This window comes from Ambystoma mexicanum, chromosome 10, assembly GCF_040938575.1.
Source record: "Ambystoma mexicanum isolate Mex_15411 chromosome 10, UKY_AmexF1_1, whole genome shotgun sequence".
In the NCBI taxonomy this organism is placed as follows: domain Eukaryota; kingdom Metazoa; phylum Chordata; class Amphibia; order Caudata; family Ambystomatidae; genus Ambystoma; species Ambystoma mexicanum.
Genome location: NC_090932.1, coordinates 697748030 through 697763193, shown reverse-complemented (window position 1 = coordinate 697763193; position 15164 = coordinate 697748030). Strand labels below are relative to the sequence as shown.

The 15164-nt window shown below is 43.7% G+C and overlaps 1 protein-coding gene across 2 annotated transcripts in view; it reads right to left on the bottom strand.

The window, feature by feature from the left end:
- Window positions 1-15164, bottom strand: part of CAB39 (calcium binding protein 39) — a 323674-nt gene that overhangs the window by 257737 nt on the left and 50773 nt on the right. For both annotated transcript variants that reach the window (XM_069618308.1, XM_069618309.1), the window contains exons 2-3: window positions 12686-12841; window positions 9829-9993 (exon numbers count right to left, since the gene is read on the bottom strand). In XM_069618308.1, coding sequence (XP_069474409.1) covers window positions 9829-9993; window positions 12686-12799 — 279 coding nt within the window. In that variant the 5' untranslated portion in view covers window positions 12800-12841. The remainder of the gene's footprint in view (window positions 1-9828; window positions 9994-12685; window positions 12842-15164) is intronic.

Here is a 15164-nt window from a genome sequence, read left to right as displayed (position 1 = left end):
TGGACCGAAGATGAAGACACCATCATTCTCTTACCTCTCATTCTACAACTGACAGCGGGCCAGTAGGAACCTCTGGAAGACTAGAACGCACAGTCATTCTGGATAGTGATCATCATTCCCTGTAGCCTCTTCCTCATCCCAGTGGTGCTCATTTGGGATATGCTGCTATAGCACATGTCAGTATTGGGGAATAGGAAGGGTCGAGAGGGAAGACAGGAGGGTCACAGGGATACTGCGTTCTCCTGAAGTTGTCACTGCTCTCAAAGGAGTCCTCAATCGCCCTGAGATCGTCCCGCAGTGTTAAAGAGAATTCTAATTTCTGTGCTAATACCCTTCAACCTTAGAGAACGGCATCTATTTTACTGGACTTCAGGGCTTTTTCATTTTTACCCTGGAGTGAGTAAGACCTTTTTCTCACTCGCTCATTTGTTTTGACCTCATTTGGATTGTAAGTGGTTTCAACCCAGCACTCCACCCAAGTCAATGCCTAGCGTGAGATGCCCAGCTGGAACCCTTATTTATATATTTTTATGTCAAAAGTTCTTTTATTCCTGGATGATGTACCCTTATATCACGCCCCTCTCTTTGAATTCCCCCCGATCTCACTGAACCAAGAAGTAGGTTTGTTTTGCAAAGTTAAAAGATTTGATGAATTAAACAATATATCACACTTTAATGAATATGAACAACATCTAGATATCACACTTATTAATATTTATACACTGATCAGCTATGGGTGATATCATACAATCAACAGTCTCTTTAATCAATAGGGGTATGGGTGATAAGAATAATGTAGCAGAGAATAACTTTGTGTGGGTTCAATGAAATGCAATGATATGAAATTAAGGCAGCACAGAAATAAAACTGGATAGGAATTCAACCAAAGATAATGTAATCACTCTTTCCCCCTGTTACTACTCAATCCCCCCTAATATGCAATATGGAGATGGAATGGGGCACACAGGTTTCAGGAATATACAATCAACAATGCAGTTCAATCCCAATTCCCCAGCAAGCTTAGAGAGAACAGGAATGATTTTAAACAGGTCAAATGCTTTTGAATGTGATTTGAAACGACTGGGAAAAATGCTAAAAATTGATTTTAATTCGCTAAAAGGGATTCAAAACTAGTGGGAATAGATGGTAATAGATGGAACTAGATGGTAATAGACTGGAAGCCTTATATGTGCAGAAACGATTTACTCCTCCATTGAAACCAATGAGTGAAGAAATGTGCGTTTGCACAAGAGACGCTCTTAGATGGATTTCGGATGTTTCAATTTCTCCCATTGAAGTGCACGACACGTTTAGTCAGTATGTTCTGGCAATGCAAAGGAAAGTGTTACAGGTGATGGTAGAGTATCTACAAGATGAGTTTGTGAACAGAAATGTTTGTTGTCCCGCAGATTTGATGGTCATTTATAAGAGCATTTTCGCCCGATACTGCTTTGACTACTTTGTCACTTGATTTAGCCTTGTTGCTTAATAAGCGTTTAGAATTGCCTATTTTTCAAATGCCAATGAGAGAGATTCCTCCGACATTTGTTCCGAAAGTAGAAATTCCAGCAAATGCCACAGCAGGCACACAAGCCACTACTATTGAAGCACATTATGTCTCACAGTTTGTCCATGTCCCATTTTCTAGACAGAAAGTGAATACCATTAGACAAACGATTCCAGATATTAAGAAGAATCCCAAAGGATTTTATAAAGAAATTAAATCTGTCTTGCATTCATCAGTTTTCACGCCGAGTGATATAGATTTTCTGTTTCCCGTGATCCTTCCTGCTGATTTATGGAAGCAAATTAGAACCGTAGACGATCAGGCAGGGATGGGTGATACATGGAATAACTTGGTACGGATAGATGGAGAAAGGAATGCTGGCGAGAAACCGCCACAAGTGATACTGATGTTGCCAGACAGAATAGTGGTTACATTAAATCATATGGGACAAGCTTACGGCTTGCGTACAATTGAAGTCAGAGGGTGTAACTGAGTATTTGAATAGATTTGAGCAAGTATTTTCAGACTTTAGTGGTCAAGATTTGAGCACGGAGTCAAGGAAAAGACAAGTTTGTACGCGGATTATTGCCTGAAATTCAATCACAGATAATGAAGCATGAAAGAGCTTTGCAAGCAAAATCACAATCTGAAGTATTACATATGGCTCAGTACTATGAAAATAGCATTAATTCAGAGAAGGAAAGATTGGAAAAGAAGAAGGGAGACTTGAAAATTAGAGTACTGTTGCAGCAGATCGCTAGAGGAGCCAGAGGTGGGAATACACAGTTTAGAGGCCAATTTACACCAGAGAGTATTGTGAAACTGGGTCCTGTACACATGAACCAATGTGCCTATTGTAGACAGGAAAGTAATTGGGGAGCAAGAGATCGAATAGCACATATGGTGTCGTGGGTAGACGATACAGAGGCCGTCCTGGGATAGGGGTCCTGGTAGAAGTCAGTTCACTCAGAATCAACAGTCATCTTCACAGGATAGTCAGCAACATAGTGTTAATGGTGGGAACATTTTCGATAATCCTTCGCCTGTATTTTTCTGAGGATCTTGCATTTGATGATATACTGTTCCGCTAAGACAGCCCGAAGCAGAGTCTGGAACCAGTACCTACTCCCGTCGATCAGAAAAGGCCCTATGTTGAAATGAAGTTGGGGAATTGGGAGCATCTATTTTTGATAGATACAAGAGCACAGAAGTGCTCTATTGATCATTTACGGGTTCCAGATATTCCCCTGTCAGGGAAACATTTCTGTAGGGTTTTCTGGTACGCCAGTGGCTAGTCCGGTCTCTCAGCCGGTATCGATTTTACAGAGGCCATTTACTGATTCAGGTCCATTCCTTTGGACGACAAATTGTGGCGAAAATGATTGAATTTGTTGAAAAAATGGAATGCTGTAATTTACTTTTCTCCGGATGGAGGGTAAATGATTTTGCCTCAACAAACTTCTGTTCCTCAATTTTTGTCTAGACCTTTAGTGTCCGAATTGAATAAGGTTCCGACATGTCTATGGGCAGCTAATTACAATGACATTGGCATTTTACAAATTGAAACAGTTAAAACTGTATTGAAACCAGGTGTTAAATTACTGTGTATTCCGCAATATAAGATTTCGGTTGAAGGTGAGCAGGCTATGAAGAGTATTATTTCTGATTTTGTACACATTGGTATGATTGAGGAAATTGCACGGAGCGTGTATAAGAAATGGGAGAATGTGATTCCTTTTCGCTTTATTAGTGACTTACGCGCAATTAATAAGGTTGTTGCCCCACAGTTTACAATTGTACCTGATGTTACTACAATATTGACCATGATTCCAGCCTCAGCTACTCATTTTAGTGTTGTGGATTTGAAAAATGCTTTTCAGTATTCTTGTACATATTGACAGTCGTTATTTGTTCGCGTTCACCCTAGGTGGGGGGGGGCGCTTGTTTACATTTACTCATGTGCCACAAGGGTACACTGAGAGGCCAAGTATTTATAGTAGAGCATTGAAGAAAAGCTTGATACCTTCTACTGAGTTACCTTCTGCTTGCAGTATGTAAACGATTTGCTTCTAGCTGCAGATTCTGAGGTTGCTTGCAAGGAGTGCACTGTGTTGCTGCTTATTCATTTAGCAGAACATGGGCATAAGGCTTCATTAAAAAGTTTTAGTATTGTCAACAAGAAGTCACCTATTTAGGCTACCTCCTGTCAAATGAGGGAAGAAGACTGACGGATACAAAGCATCTGTAGCATGTCTGTCCCAAATATAGAGATAGAGATAGAGATAGAGATAGAGAGACACACACACAATAATAAGGTATGGCTTCATACTTTTGACAGTGGATCCCAAATTGTTCATTAATGATAAAACCTTTGTTGGCATTGACAAAGGAGGGCATTTCTTTGCCTTTACCATGGAACATGGATTGCCAGAAAGCTTTTGATCTGCTCAAGGCTGCGTGGTGTTCAGCGCCAGTTTTGGGCACACCAAATTATGAAAAAAATCTTTCCAACTCCTCCTTTCTGTCCTAAAATGCTAACCTGTGTTTTTGGCTGCAGCAGAGCAAAATGAGCTTTGAACTATGTCAATATTGGGGCTGCTGAGAGTAGAATATTTTGTCTTGTGCTAAGAAACCTTGGAGCCAAAGTGAACCTCAATTCAAGTGTTGCCTGCACCAATAGCTTCATCCTTAAACAAACACTGGAACTGAATGTTGCACAACTAAAATTATGTACCGTTATAGAACCCCATTGAATTAGTTTCTTGAAACTGGACTTACTTTAAGCTGGAGAAACAACATGACCAGATAGAACAAGGTTGTAACCATTGTATTTTGTAGACTGGAAAACATCTAAAGTATTTAAAAACAATATTGTTGTATTTGTCATGTGAACTGGGCATGAACCCTTGTAAGATATTAATTTGGAGAAGGGCTGGATGATGTGGCCGGGACTGTGTATAAATAATGCATGCTTCATGATGTCCAGCACTCTCTTCCCTCACAGTGTCTGCTGGTACACACTGCGAGGCGCTCGAGAGCCAGATAGCCATCTGTATTTTGATTAAAAAGTATACTTCTAACCCTGAACTCGTGATTGGTGTATTTCATTTGGTGGTACTAAGCCTCGATATTTCCTTTGGTCTTTCAAGGGCTGCGACTGCAGGCCCTTGGGTGCAGACTCCGGCACCCAGCATTTCTTTTCCTGCCTCTTTTTTCTGTGGGGCTGAGATGGGATTCCTCACGAGCACTAGGCCCTCATCCCAGATGTCGTCCAGGAGAGGCACTGCCAGAATGGTCTTCCTCTTTGCCTCTCCGCGATGGTAAAGGAAACCCTCCTTCTTGGTCTCTTCTGGCATCAGAACCCTGAGGGGGGTAGTGGGGGTTGAGTATGTGAGGCGGTGGATGAGGAGGCGTGGGATGCTGTTTCCTCTTCTTTACTGCCGGGGAGTCCGGTACCACCGGGGCCGGCTCCAGGGGTGCAGTCGGCATCCTCCTCAGGATCTCCGACACCAGCGTGTGGAGAGTTGACAGGATGTCCAGCGACAATTCCCTGGGAGGGGGGGGGGGGTAGGCTTGCTGGGCCCAGCGCCTACATAGTCTGCTCCGCCGCCGTCATAGTCCTCCTCGACGATTACATTGTCCTCTGTGTTTCTGCCATTGTCACCGCTGGTGGTGGTGGTGGTTTCTGCCATCATCACCGCTGGTGGTGGTGTCGTTTTCCACATTTTCCAGGACCGTGTGAATGGATACCATGTGCTCTTTGTCAGAAGAAGAAATATCCGTGCCCTGGAGCATGTCAGAGGCCTCCACTGCCCCCCTTTTTTGCGTCCTGAGGGGTTGGAGCCAGGCTTACAGGTGGCATACTTTTCTCTGTTGTCTTCTCCACCGGTTTACTCGAAGCCTCCCGCCTGGGAGGAAGGGCCACTGTGGGCGTCGTAGGGGTAGCTTGGACCGGATCAGCCGCTTTTTACCATCGCGAGGGCGGCTGCCACCAGCTCGATTGTGGAGGACAACTTCTCCTGGACCACCTGGGTCTTCGGGGTAGATCAGACACCTTAGCCTGTGCCTTGGCCTTCTCCAGCTTCTCCCGCAGCTTCCCGGGGTTAGCCAATTTCCAATTTGAGGAGGAACTGGAGCGATGGCGGCAGGCGACGAAGATGAGCGCGCTCTGCTCGTCGCAGGACCTGCTTGCGCGGCGACCCTGACGGAAACTGACTTGCTGTGCTTGGCCTCGTCTTGGGCCTCAACGGATGAGGTGCCCTCAAAGGACTCGGACCAGCCAGTCCGGGGTGAGGCATGCCCCTGCTTGCCACACGGGGTAGAAGCCTTGACATTGAGCCACGCAGCCAATCTACTGTGCAGATCCTTTATGGTGCGTTTAGTGAATCCCAAGCAAATTTCGCAATCCTCTACCTTGTGATCCGGATGGAGACAGTAGAGGCACTGTGAGTGTTTGTCCTCCACAAACACATTCAACAATCTGCAGCTGGAGCACAGCTTGAAGAAAAGAACCTTCGTCCTTCTCCTCCGACATGGTCCGGCGTGCAGTGTAGGCACGATGGCCTTCTGGAATTTTCGATGAACCGTCAATGATTCTTGCCCTTGACGGGCGATGAAAGATGCCGACAAACTGATCCCTGCTTGCCAGTCAAAGGAACGAAAGACCACACAGGCTCGATTTGAAAAAAGTATGAACTTCTTGACTAAAAAGCGCAAAAAAGTAGATAAGCTCTTGGAGCAAAACATGAGGACTCCCAACACTTGAACGTGCAGTAAAAATCTGAAGAGGAGGGGCTTAGGGAGAGGGCAGTGATTGGCTGAGAGTAGTACGACTCAGAGCTCAGAATTTTTTATTTTTTTTTAGGGGAAAGACAGTTTGTAAGTGAAAGTGAAACCGTTTTTTCTTTTACTGAGGATTCCCAGCCTGAGGACGGGGAATATTCACGAGCATGTGAATCCATGCGAGACCCCATACTATAGAAGGGTCAAAACTCACACTAGCCAATCACAGATCTGGCCCACACACACACACCCCAGCAGTGGTCCAATCAGGACCACTGGTGGCACAACTCATGAATATCACTTAGATACACTAACCAGTTTGTTGATTGGCACCAGAAAGTCCAACCCACTCCCTGGCAGCAAACACACATGGCCCTGCAGCAGCCAGGGAGTGGGTAATGCATATAAGGATTTTCCTAGCCTCACAGGCCAAGATCAAGGGTTAGTGATAAGATGGGCAAGGGACAAACAAAAAACCACGTGGCATGGCCTGTTTGGATACTAGGCACAGTTGGTAGCAAAACATATTGCATATTGTTTTATTATTCTGCGTGCATCAAGTCCATACAGTTAACTGCGTCAGTACCACCCTCCGCAAAGCTTTTCTTTCTACCTGATTGTACAATCGCTCAACAATGTCCCCCCTGCCCTCTGCCTCCACATAAGAAGCCGGAGAAGCATCATGTGCCATTGCACTCCCACTTCCTACGCCTCCGTGGCACAAATCTATTTCCTACAGAGTAGCACCTCCTCCCCTGCGAGCTTGGAGCGCTTACTGAGCAAATCTTCTCCATCCTCATTACTTCTCACTCCTTCTACCTCACTGATGCACCCGCACTGTGTGACTTAACTATTGCCTCTGCCTTACCGCATTGCTATGGTCGCACGTTACTTCTACCCGCTAACTTGTCTACACAAGCCTCTGTGTTACTGCATTCTATTACCACTATATATCAGACTGTAACCCAAACGCTTTATGGCTCTTCTGCATTAGTATGGTTTACAACACGATTAATGGAATGCCATCTACCTCACATCTGCAACTGCTTTAATACCTGAATAGACCTAGTCACTGCCACATATGTGCTCTTATAACCCAGTTTGGGGACATCCCCGACTGCCCATCACAGCTGCTGTGACTGTTCAACTAGTGATCTTAGCTGCCCCCATCTGAATGTGCCTAACTATTTTGTCTGTTTGTACCCGATTGCACCAACAGTAATTTTTAGATGGCATTATTCGATTGTGCCCAACTGTTTTTGGTCATTTATTCCCGATGCACCAACAGTAATTCTAGATGCTACTACTCCAATGTGCCTAATTTGCCTAGCTCCTTACTTGCCTGCACCATCAGTTAACCTAGCTGCCCCCTCATAAATGTGCCCAATTGTAGTCACTTGCCTAAACATGATTGTACCAACAGCGATCCTAGGTGCCCTTTCTTGAATATGCCCAATTGCTCAACTATACGTGACTGCTCGAATAGTGATTTTAGCTGCCTCCACATAAATGTGCCACTTCAATTGTTTAACATGCTTTTGGGTAACTTAGCGCAAACCTTTAAAACGTTACACCTACTTTTAACCATCACAGCTAGGGCACTTATCCACACTGCCCAACCACAGCTCGCTAGTTCACTTTCATTCAACACTCCTACTGTCATGATGATAGATCCAATTTACAGTGCCATCTTGAATCAACCACCACAACAGATATTGCAACCACATAGCCACATTGCGGGACAGCCCCCGATATGTGATAATCTGCCTAATGACAATAACTTTTCCACCAACCGGTACCTCAACTCCCCCGCCTTATGGTTGGAACACTTCACTAAAAAAACCTACACCTAACCAACCTTGTGCACTACACCTCAGAAACAAGAGGCTAGGATCTAGATTCTCTTGCACTAGTAGTCCTACTGAGAATCATTGCACCATGTCCAAACTATTTTCTCCTAGCCTTAGCCACCAGGTGCCCTCTACACCAACACCTAAAACTAATCTTAACATCCTAGCAGCCTCATGCAAAGACAAGGGCACCCTTGTCAACGCCAGATCCCTTTCGGCTCACGCATTAGACATTGCCGACCTGATCAAGACTCAAGAGCTTGACTTTATTGCGATATCAGAGACTGGGCTACATGCAGCCTCTGGACCCTTACTCTCCCTTGCCATACCTACAGACTACTCCATCACTAAATGCGACCGTAATACTTCACAATCCAGAGAGGGTGGAGTTGCTGTCATTCACAAAAACTCTTGGTCTGAGAGCTATACCTAATCTAAACATCCAGTCAGCTGAGCTACTCTCGGTTAAGTTACCATTATCTCCCAACCAAACGGCCACTTTACATCTTATCTACAGACCGCCTGGCTCTTCAACATCTTTTGTGGATGAGATTACATCCTTACTAGACAAATCTAAAATTAAAATCGCAAATCGTCATCCTAGGGGACCTCAACTTGGGCTAGCAAGATCCTTATGACTCCACTGCGACAGACCTTGCTAATAACTTAACTGACTTGGGAATTCACCCATCACATCCAAGATCCTACCCACATCAAAGGGAGGACACTTGATTGGCTAGCTGATACTAACTGCTGCATCAGTCTACAAACCAATTTACCATGCACTTGGTCAGATCACCATATTATTACTTTCAACATAGAAGCTGTCCACCGTCCCATACCAACGATCGCGCCTGCCCTGCCCACTAGAAACAAAAAGGGACATAAGAGACAAATTACTCCCGCTTATCCTTCACACCCTTATTAAAATTACAGATTCCTGCTCTGACCCATCGATCCTAGCGGATACTTATAATCATGCCATGCTCACAGCTCTAAATTCAATCGCCCCTATAAAACTTAGGAAACCGAAACCACACGCGCATCTCGACTCGTGGTTCACACCACAGCTAAGAGTGCTCCGAAAAGCAAAACGTAGTGCTGAAACCTGGTGGAAAAGCCATCCCTCTGATGCCCACAAGGACGGACTCATTTTAGCCTCCATCAACTATAAAGAAGCTATCTTCCAGGCTAAAGAGATTTTTTTTAAATCGCATTACGCAAGCAGACCCAAACACTAAAGCATTAAGAGTCGAAAAGGAACTTGAATCACCTGCTATGCCTCCTGATACTTGTATCAATTATAGCAAATGGTGTGCAAACATACAGATAGCACTCCTGGACAAAATTGCTTCCCTCCAAACTAAAATCAAAGACAAGCAAAATTGTCTATAGACAGATAAGCCTCGTACCACTTCTCCCGAGTGCCACACCCTTAGCCACCCCTAACTTTAAACCTTTCACCTTCTTCCCACTCACAATTGCTGAAGTGGACGGCATCATCAACAAAATTAAACCATCCAACTGTCCCCAAGTATGCAGTCCCCTCTATTAGACCTTCCTCAACATCTGAATGTTGAACATATATGTTTTGTAACTGGGGAGTCATTCTGCAGAAAAACTGAAAAGGTCTGTAAAAGCAAGCCCAGAGAGTTAAGAAAATAATACAACCATACGTTTTCTCATTACCTCAAAATCGATTAGTTGTAAATCCGATACTAGAGTGCTGAGAAGTCCACTGTTGTATAGTTCTTGTGCAAGCTGTGCAACTGCTTCGGTCTGTGGCTCTTTTTCATTTGTGCCATACAAAATCTCTTTCATGGCAACCAAGTTTTTAGAAACTTCTTCAGTAGCCTGTGGGGGGGGGGGGGGGAAGAACAATGATATTTAGAAATTAACAACGCTATTGTGTTAGTTCCACATTACACCTACTGGTATAGCTATAAGATACTTCCACCCCCCCCCCCCGGCATGCTTTTAATTTCCACACAACATCTGTAACAGTGGTGGGAAACATTTTGCAGCTGGGCAAAACAAACTGCATTAAGGAAATAATACATTTTTGTGGTTGCTTAATCTAAACTTTGAGAGTCCACTATGCTAGCTTTAATGGTTTTTAAGACTATTTTTGTGAGGAATCTCTGCTGGAGGCCCACTGCAATTGCAACTCACTTTCAATGTACTATCCTCAGCAGCTGATCTGGCTAACATGGGCAAGGCTGCCTCTTAAGCATCCCATTAAGTCCCTGGGCAAGTTCTTGCAACCAGAAAGCAGTAGGCTGGCAGTGACCATACATTTTACTTTTGGCTACACCATGCTGCAGCCTTTATTAAATCGTACACGGTGGCCACTTAGATACCAAGCTCTTTCAAAAGCCCTGCAACCCGTCCATTTTGTTTAGAGGCCTCCCTTTGTTTATTTTCTTAGCAATGGGGAAGGAAAAATATGACATATTCCTATGTAGTCTCCTTCAGCACCACACAGGTCTCTGGCGAATGTCTTATTCATTCAGTGTAGGCTGTATTCGGGTCTCCCCGAACATCCAGCTCGGTGCTCGAATCTCCATGGCTGCAGTCTTGGTGCTCTACAAGAAGCCTTGCTGGCGAAGGGAGGGATAAAATCCCAGCATTCACACCCTTGCGGCGTAAGCCTGCTCCAAGGGCGTGGCTGTCTGTAGCAGTCGGTCGCCGGGGGAGGCATCTCCCATAACAGAGTCTGGGCTGGCAGCGAGGGTGGCTGTTTGCTGCTGAGGCTAAAGTGGCCAATAGAGGCAGGAGGGGTCTCAACCACCTGCTGTTGCGGTTGGCGGATGAGAGCTAACTTTTGCAAGAAAGTGTACTAGGTGCACACAAAGGATCATCAGCGCCGTGACCCAGGAGATGAAGTAAATCGAGGAGTGTTCACGCCGTGCATATCTAAAGAGTCCTGTAGCAGGATTGTTGTTAAAACGTTTTGAGTGTAACTGAAAGACCCACACATCAAACTGCTGTCTCTTACTAATTTGTCCTCCGGCTACTCCGATTACTTTCCGCTACTGCCAGCGGGAACTTGGACAAGCCGACTGTAACTTGTCCTGGTAGTGTGCGGCACTGTGGCCTGGGATTCCAATTATTTGCGTAGGTGAGCAGGAGTTTGGTTGCGGGAGTGAGGGGGGCTGACTAAGGTGGCCCTTCGAGCCATCAGGCATGCCTCGCTCCGCTCTGTTCTCATTTGATCCGGGCTTAGCAGTTTCCTTTAGTGTTTAATTGTAACCACTTTGTATTGATTCTTAACTGATTTTAACTGTTTTATATGTTGCTTGAGGTGCGGTCACATAACAGAAGGCAAAGCGCAAAAGCAGAATCACAGCCTAGTGTTAAGTAACACTTTTCTTAGTTGGGTAGGAAGTGCTTTTGTGCCAGTAAGTCTCTGAAAAAGTAGAATATTGTGTACTTCCACGCAGAATAGGTGGTCTCTAAAATGCCCAAGAGGAAAGCTACCTCTGTAATCTCTCCGGGAGGGGGGGGGAGGGAGGTTAAGCGAGACTCTTCAAAATCTTTAATCCAACACAAGATGTGAATATATTAATTTCCAAAATAGAGGATTTGTTGCAGGATATTGATGGGTGTATTATATCTACGGAGGTTAAGTCAAACTGAAGTGGGGGAACAGGATTATGGCTTATAGCAATTGACCCGGATAGCCTCATCTCAAGCATTAACCCAATAACAGCAGGCACAGAAGCAGGGAAGGCGATACGGGGAGAAACCCTTGATGAATTTATGCTCTCAAAGAAATCTGGTCAACAGGAGGGTAACTGCAGGTTAATAGGTTATGTTTTAGCAAACGGGCATTCTGCAGGCAATGCAAGCCAGTTAAGTTTCTTTGAATATTTTCTGGCCTCTTTTTCTTCCCTTTTGCACTATAAACATGCACCCTTGTACAACTGTTACTTTTTTCACTATCTTCTCTGCCACTGGCATGGCTTCACCAAAGAAAGCACTGGCATCACCTATTCATAGCAAAGGTATGATTTTTAAATGCAAGAAATTGGAGAAATAGTAAGAATAGAAAAAAATGTACCTAAATTAACAGACTGCATCGCATACGCGAGCAGAGAGAAACCTTAACGATTGTATCTGAAACATTGTTGGCCTAGTACTGAGCAAACTTTCAAAAAGTTTTTTTTAAAAAGAAAAAGCAGAATACTATTTTTTTGTTATAAGTAATGATTAGATCTCTTTTTGACCCAAGAAATCTTTTACACTGTGTGTAGACTTGCCTTTCAATGTTTGAATATTTTGACTAGTTTTTAAGTCACATTGGTATAACTGAGAACATCAGTGTTCACTTCCCACTTCCATTTTCACAAATATAGCAATATTGAACTGTGCGTAAATATTATTCTTAAAAGGCGAGTGTAAGACTACAGAAGGTGCACCATATTAAACCAGCGATGCCAAAAAAACAAATCTGAGAACAATTTAACAAGAGTTTATGAAAAATATTTTTATAAATCAGAAGGATATACTAATAGGAAAGTAAGCTTTTGTGACGAGTACATACCTTTTCAGCTTTTTTATCAGAAATATCCTGTTTTTCTAGAACCGCCATGCTTTCTTTCAGATTCTTCACAATATCCGCAGGAGACTTATGGGACTTTCCAAATGGGAATGGCATGACGGCAAGCTAAAGCTCCACTGTTTGAAACACCAGCTGAACCTACCATTAAAACACATTTCAGGTTATTGAAGAAAGCAGCGTCTTCTGGGTTTAGTGCATATAAACTAGCCAATTTGTAGGTTGACTACTCTTTTCAAAGTATGGCTACAGCTATTATCATCCCTGTATTGTCCTCATCCCTGTATTTATTCATCTCACAATTATGTTTTTTTAGAAAAAAAAAAAGATCCACTCTCAATTGAATTCTGAGAATGTGAACTGGAGATCACAGTACCAACTCAAACCTGTAACCATCAAAGTCATCCTGCTAAAGAAGACAGGCACCTGAATAACTGCTGTATTACTTCCTTTTTTAGTTTGGGCTATTAGGTGGTGCTTGCGTCACCGATAAGTCAAAACTCTTTCATTAGAGTACAGATAGGGTGAAGTGGCATATAGGTGGGACACAACTCTTGTAGTTTAATTATTTGCCCACCCGTTGACTGCCCATGGCTATGCCATTCCCTTTGGCCATTTCCACCAAGTTCCCGCCCCAGCCCACCCAAATCACATGCTCCTGCCTTCAGTCATTCGATTTATTTGCACTCTGTGTGCCCCTTACTGAAGTCCTGTTAAAACAAGCTGTGGCAAAGCCAACCATTCTAGGCAATAGGCATTTGCCAGGCACTACCATTAGATGCTCAGGTATGTTCACCATTGAGCACCCGATACCATCAATGGGCAGTTAATATTACTACAGCAGTTCCTGGCAAATGCTTTTCCCATGCCTACACAAAAGCCCAAAATGGTAGTATTACGAACGCTCATTATGGCGGTATTTCAAAACCTTTTGCCTCTTAATAGGGCTAGGACCATTACCACTTGCTAGTTTCTCTTGGAACATTAAGCCCAATAATACAAAGACCTGAGGCAAATGGATACAGTGTATTTGTCAGTGTGAAGTATGGTATTAGGCAAGGATGCTGTAGAGGAGTATGAATTTATCCAAACCTGCACGAAATAGGCTGCGAAAGTCACTGTGCGAAAAACGCACTTCGAAGAAGCAAGGAACCCTTCTTAGCAAAGGATTCCTGCAATAGGCCAACAAAACACTAGTAGCCACGCTTCAACTAGGCCATTACACAACTCATGTGGATAAACAGAACCATGTATCTCTAGCCAAACCCAGGTGCATCTAACATCAATTAGAGAAATGTAGAAGTTTTTAGATTGATGAATAGATAATCGCCATTGTTTATACATTAGCTGAACTCGTTACATGTAGGCGTCAAGATTTAGTAAGCTTTCCCTGAATCATGCACAACTTCCCATCACCACACAGCAGAAAACAGAAGCCAGACCCTTTCTGAAAGGCACACATTCCAAATTGCAACACTCAGACAGCCAAAGAGTAAAGGCCTCACAGTGATCGGCTAAAGCAAGGAGGGCAAAAGCTTTCCAGGGTTTAGCTTGCGGTACTGAGATCATGAAAGAGCAACACAAAATGATGTAAGTGGCCCAAGTTTAAGGACAAGACACTGTACCCAGATTGGTCAGAACACACCAGGTCTGCAGAGTTCCCATAGCCACGTTCCAGAGAATTAGAACAATTTGTGTCCCTACACAGAGCAACCAAACGTATTTAATGAAGGTCACACGTTGGCAGAGGTTGAGCAGTAAGACATGAAGAAGCATGGTTGTAGAGATCGACTAATCACAGCACAACATTGCCCCCTGTAGGGTAAAATCATGTGTGCATGGCTCTCATTGTCAAAGAAACAGTTAGGTAAGACACCATTATCCGCTAATTCCTAATTAAGTAGACTTAATTAGGAATTAGTGAATAGCACAGAGGTTCGCACATAGCTCACATCGCATTAATGCAACAGTGATAATGACAACTCATGAATCTACACCTCACACGAGAACCATTCCCATTACAAAAGAATTGATAAGGAAAGGGAAGGAAACAAAGATCAGTATAGTAACACACACCTGAGGCAAACCGCTTGAATGTGATAGTAGCCAAAGACAATTTTATGACAATGTACACTGCACAAACACATACGCATTTGCGCCATTGTAAAAGAGCAATGTTTGTAAACAGCTAGGCCCCAGCGCATAAGGTCAAAGTCCGGACAGATGAAATCATGGGTAACAGGAAGTGCATGCAAGTCATTTTTCCACCAAGTGAGTTGCAAAATCAACTGATAGTGCACAGTTCATAATGATGGGAACAGTATTCTGTTGCCAACAGCTTACATCATTGAGGACGAGATTTAAATGTTATAATTTTTGTGTCACACTGTCACATCTCACATAATGATTGGTTGAGATGTCTGTACTTACTCACTCCATGGAGCAGCCATGGTAAACCAAACCT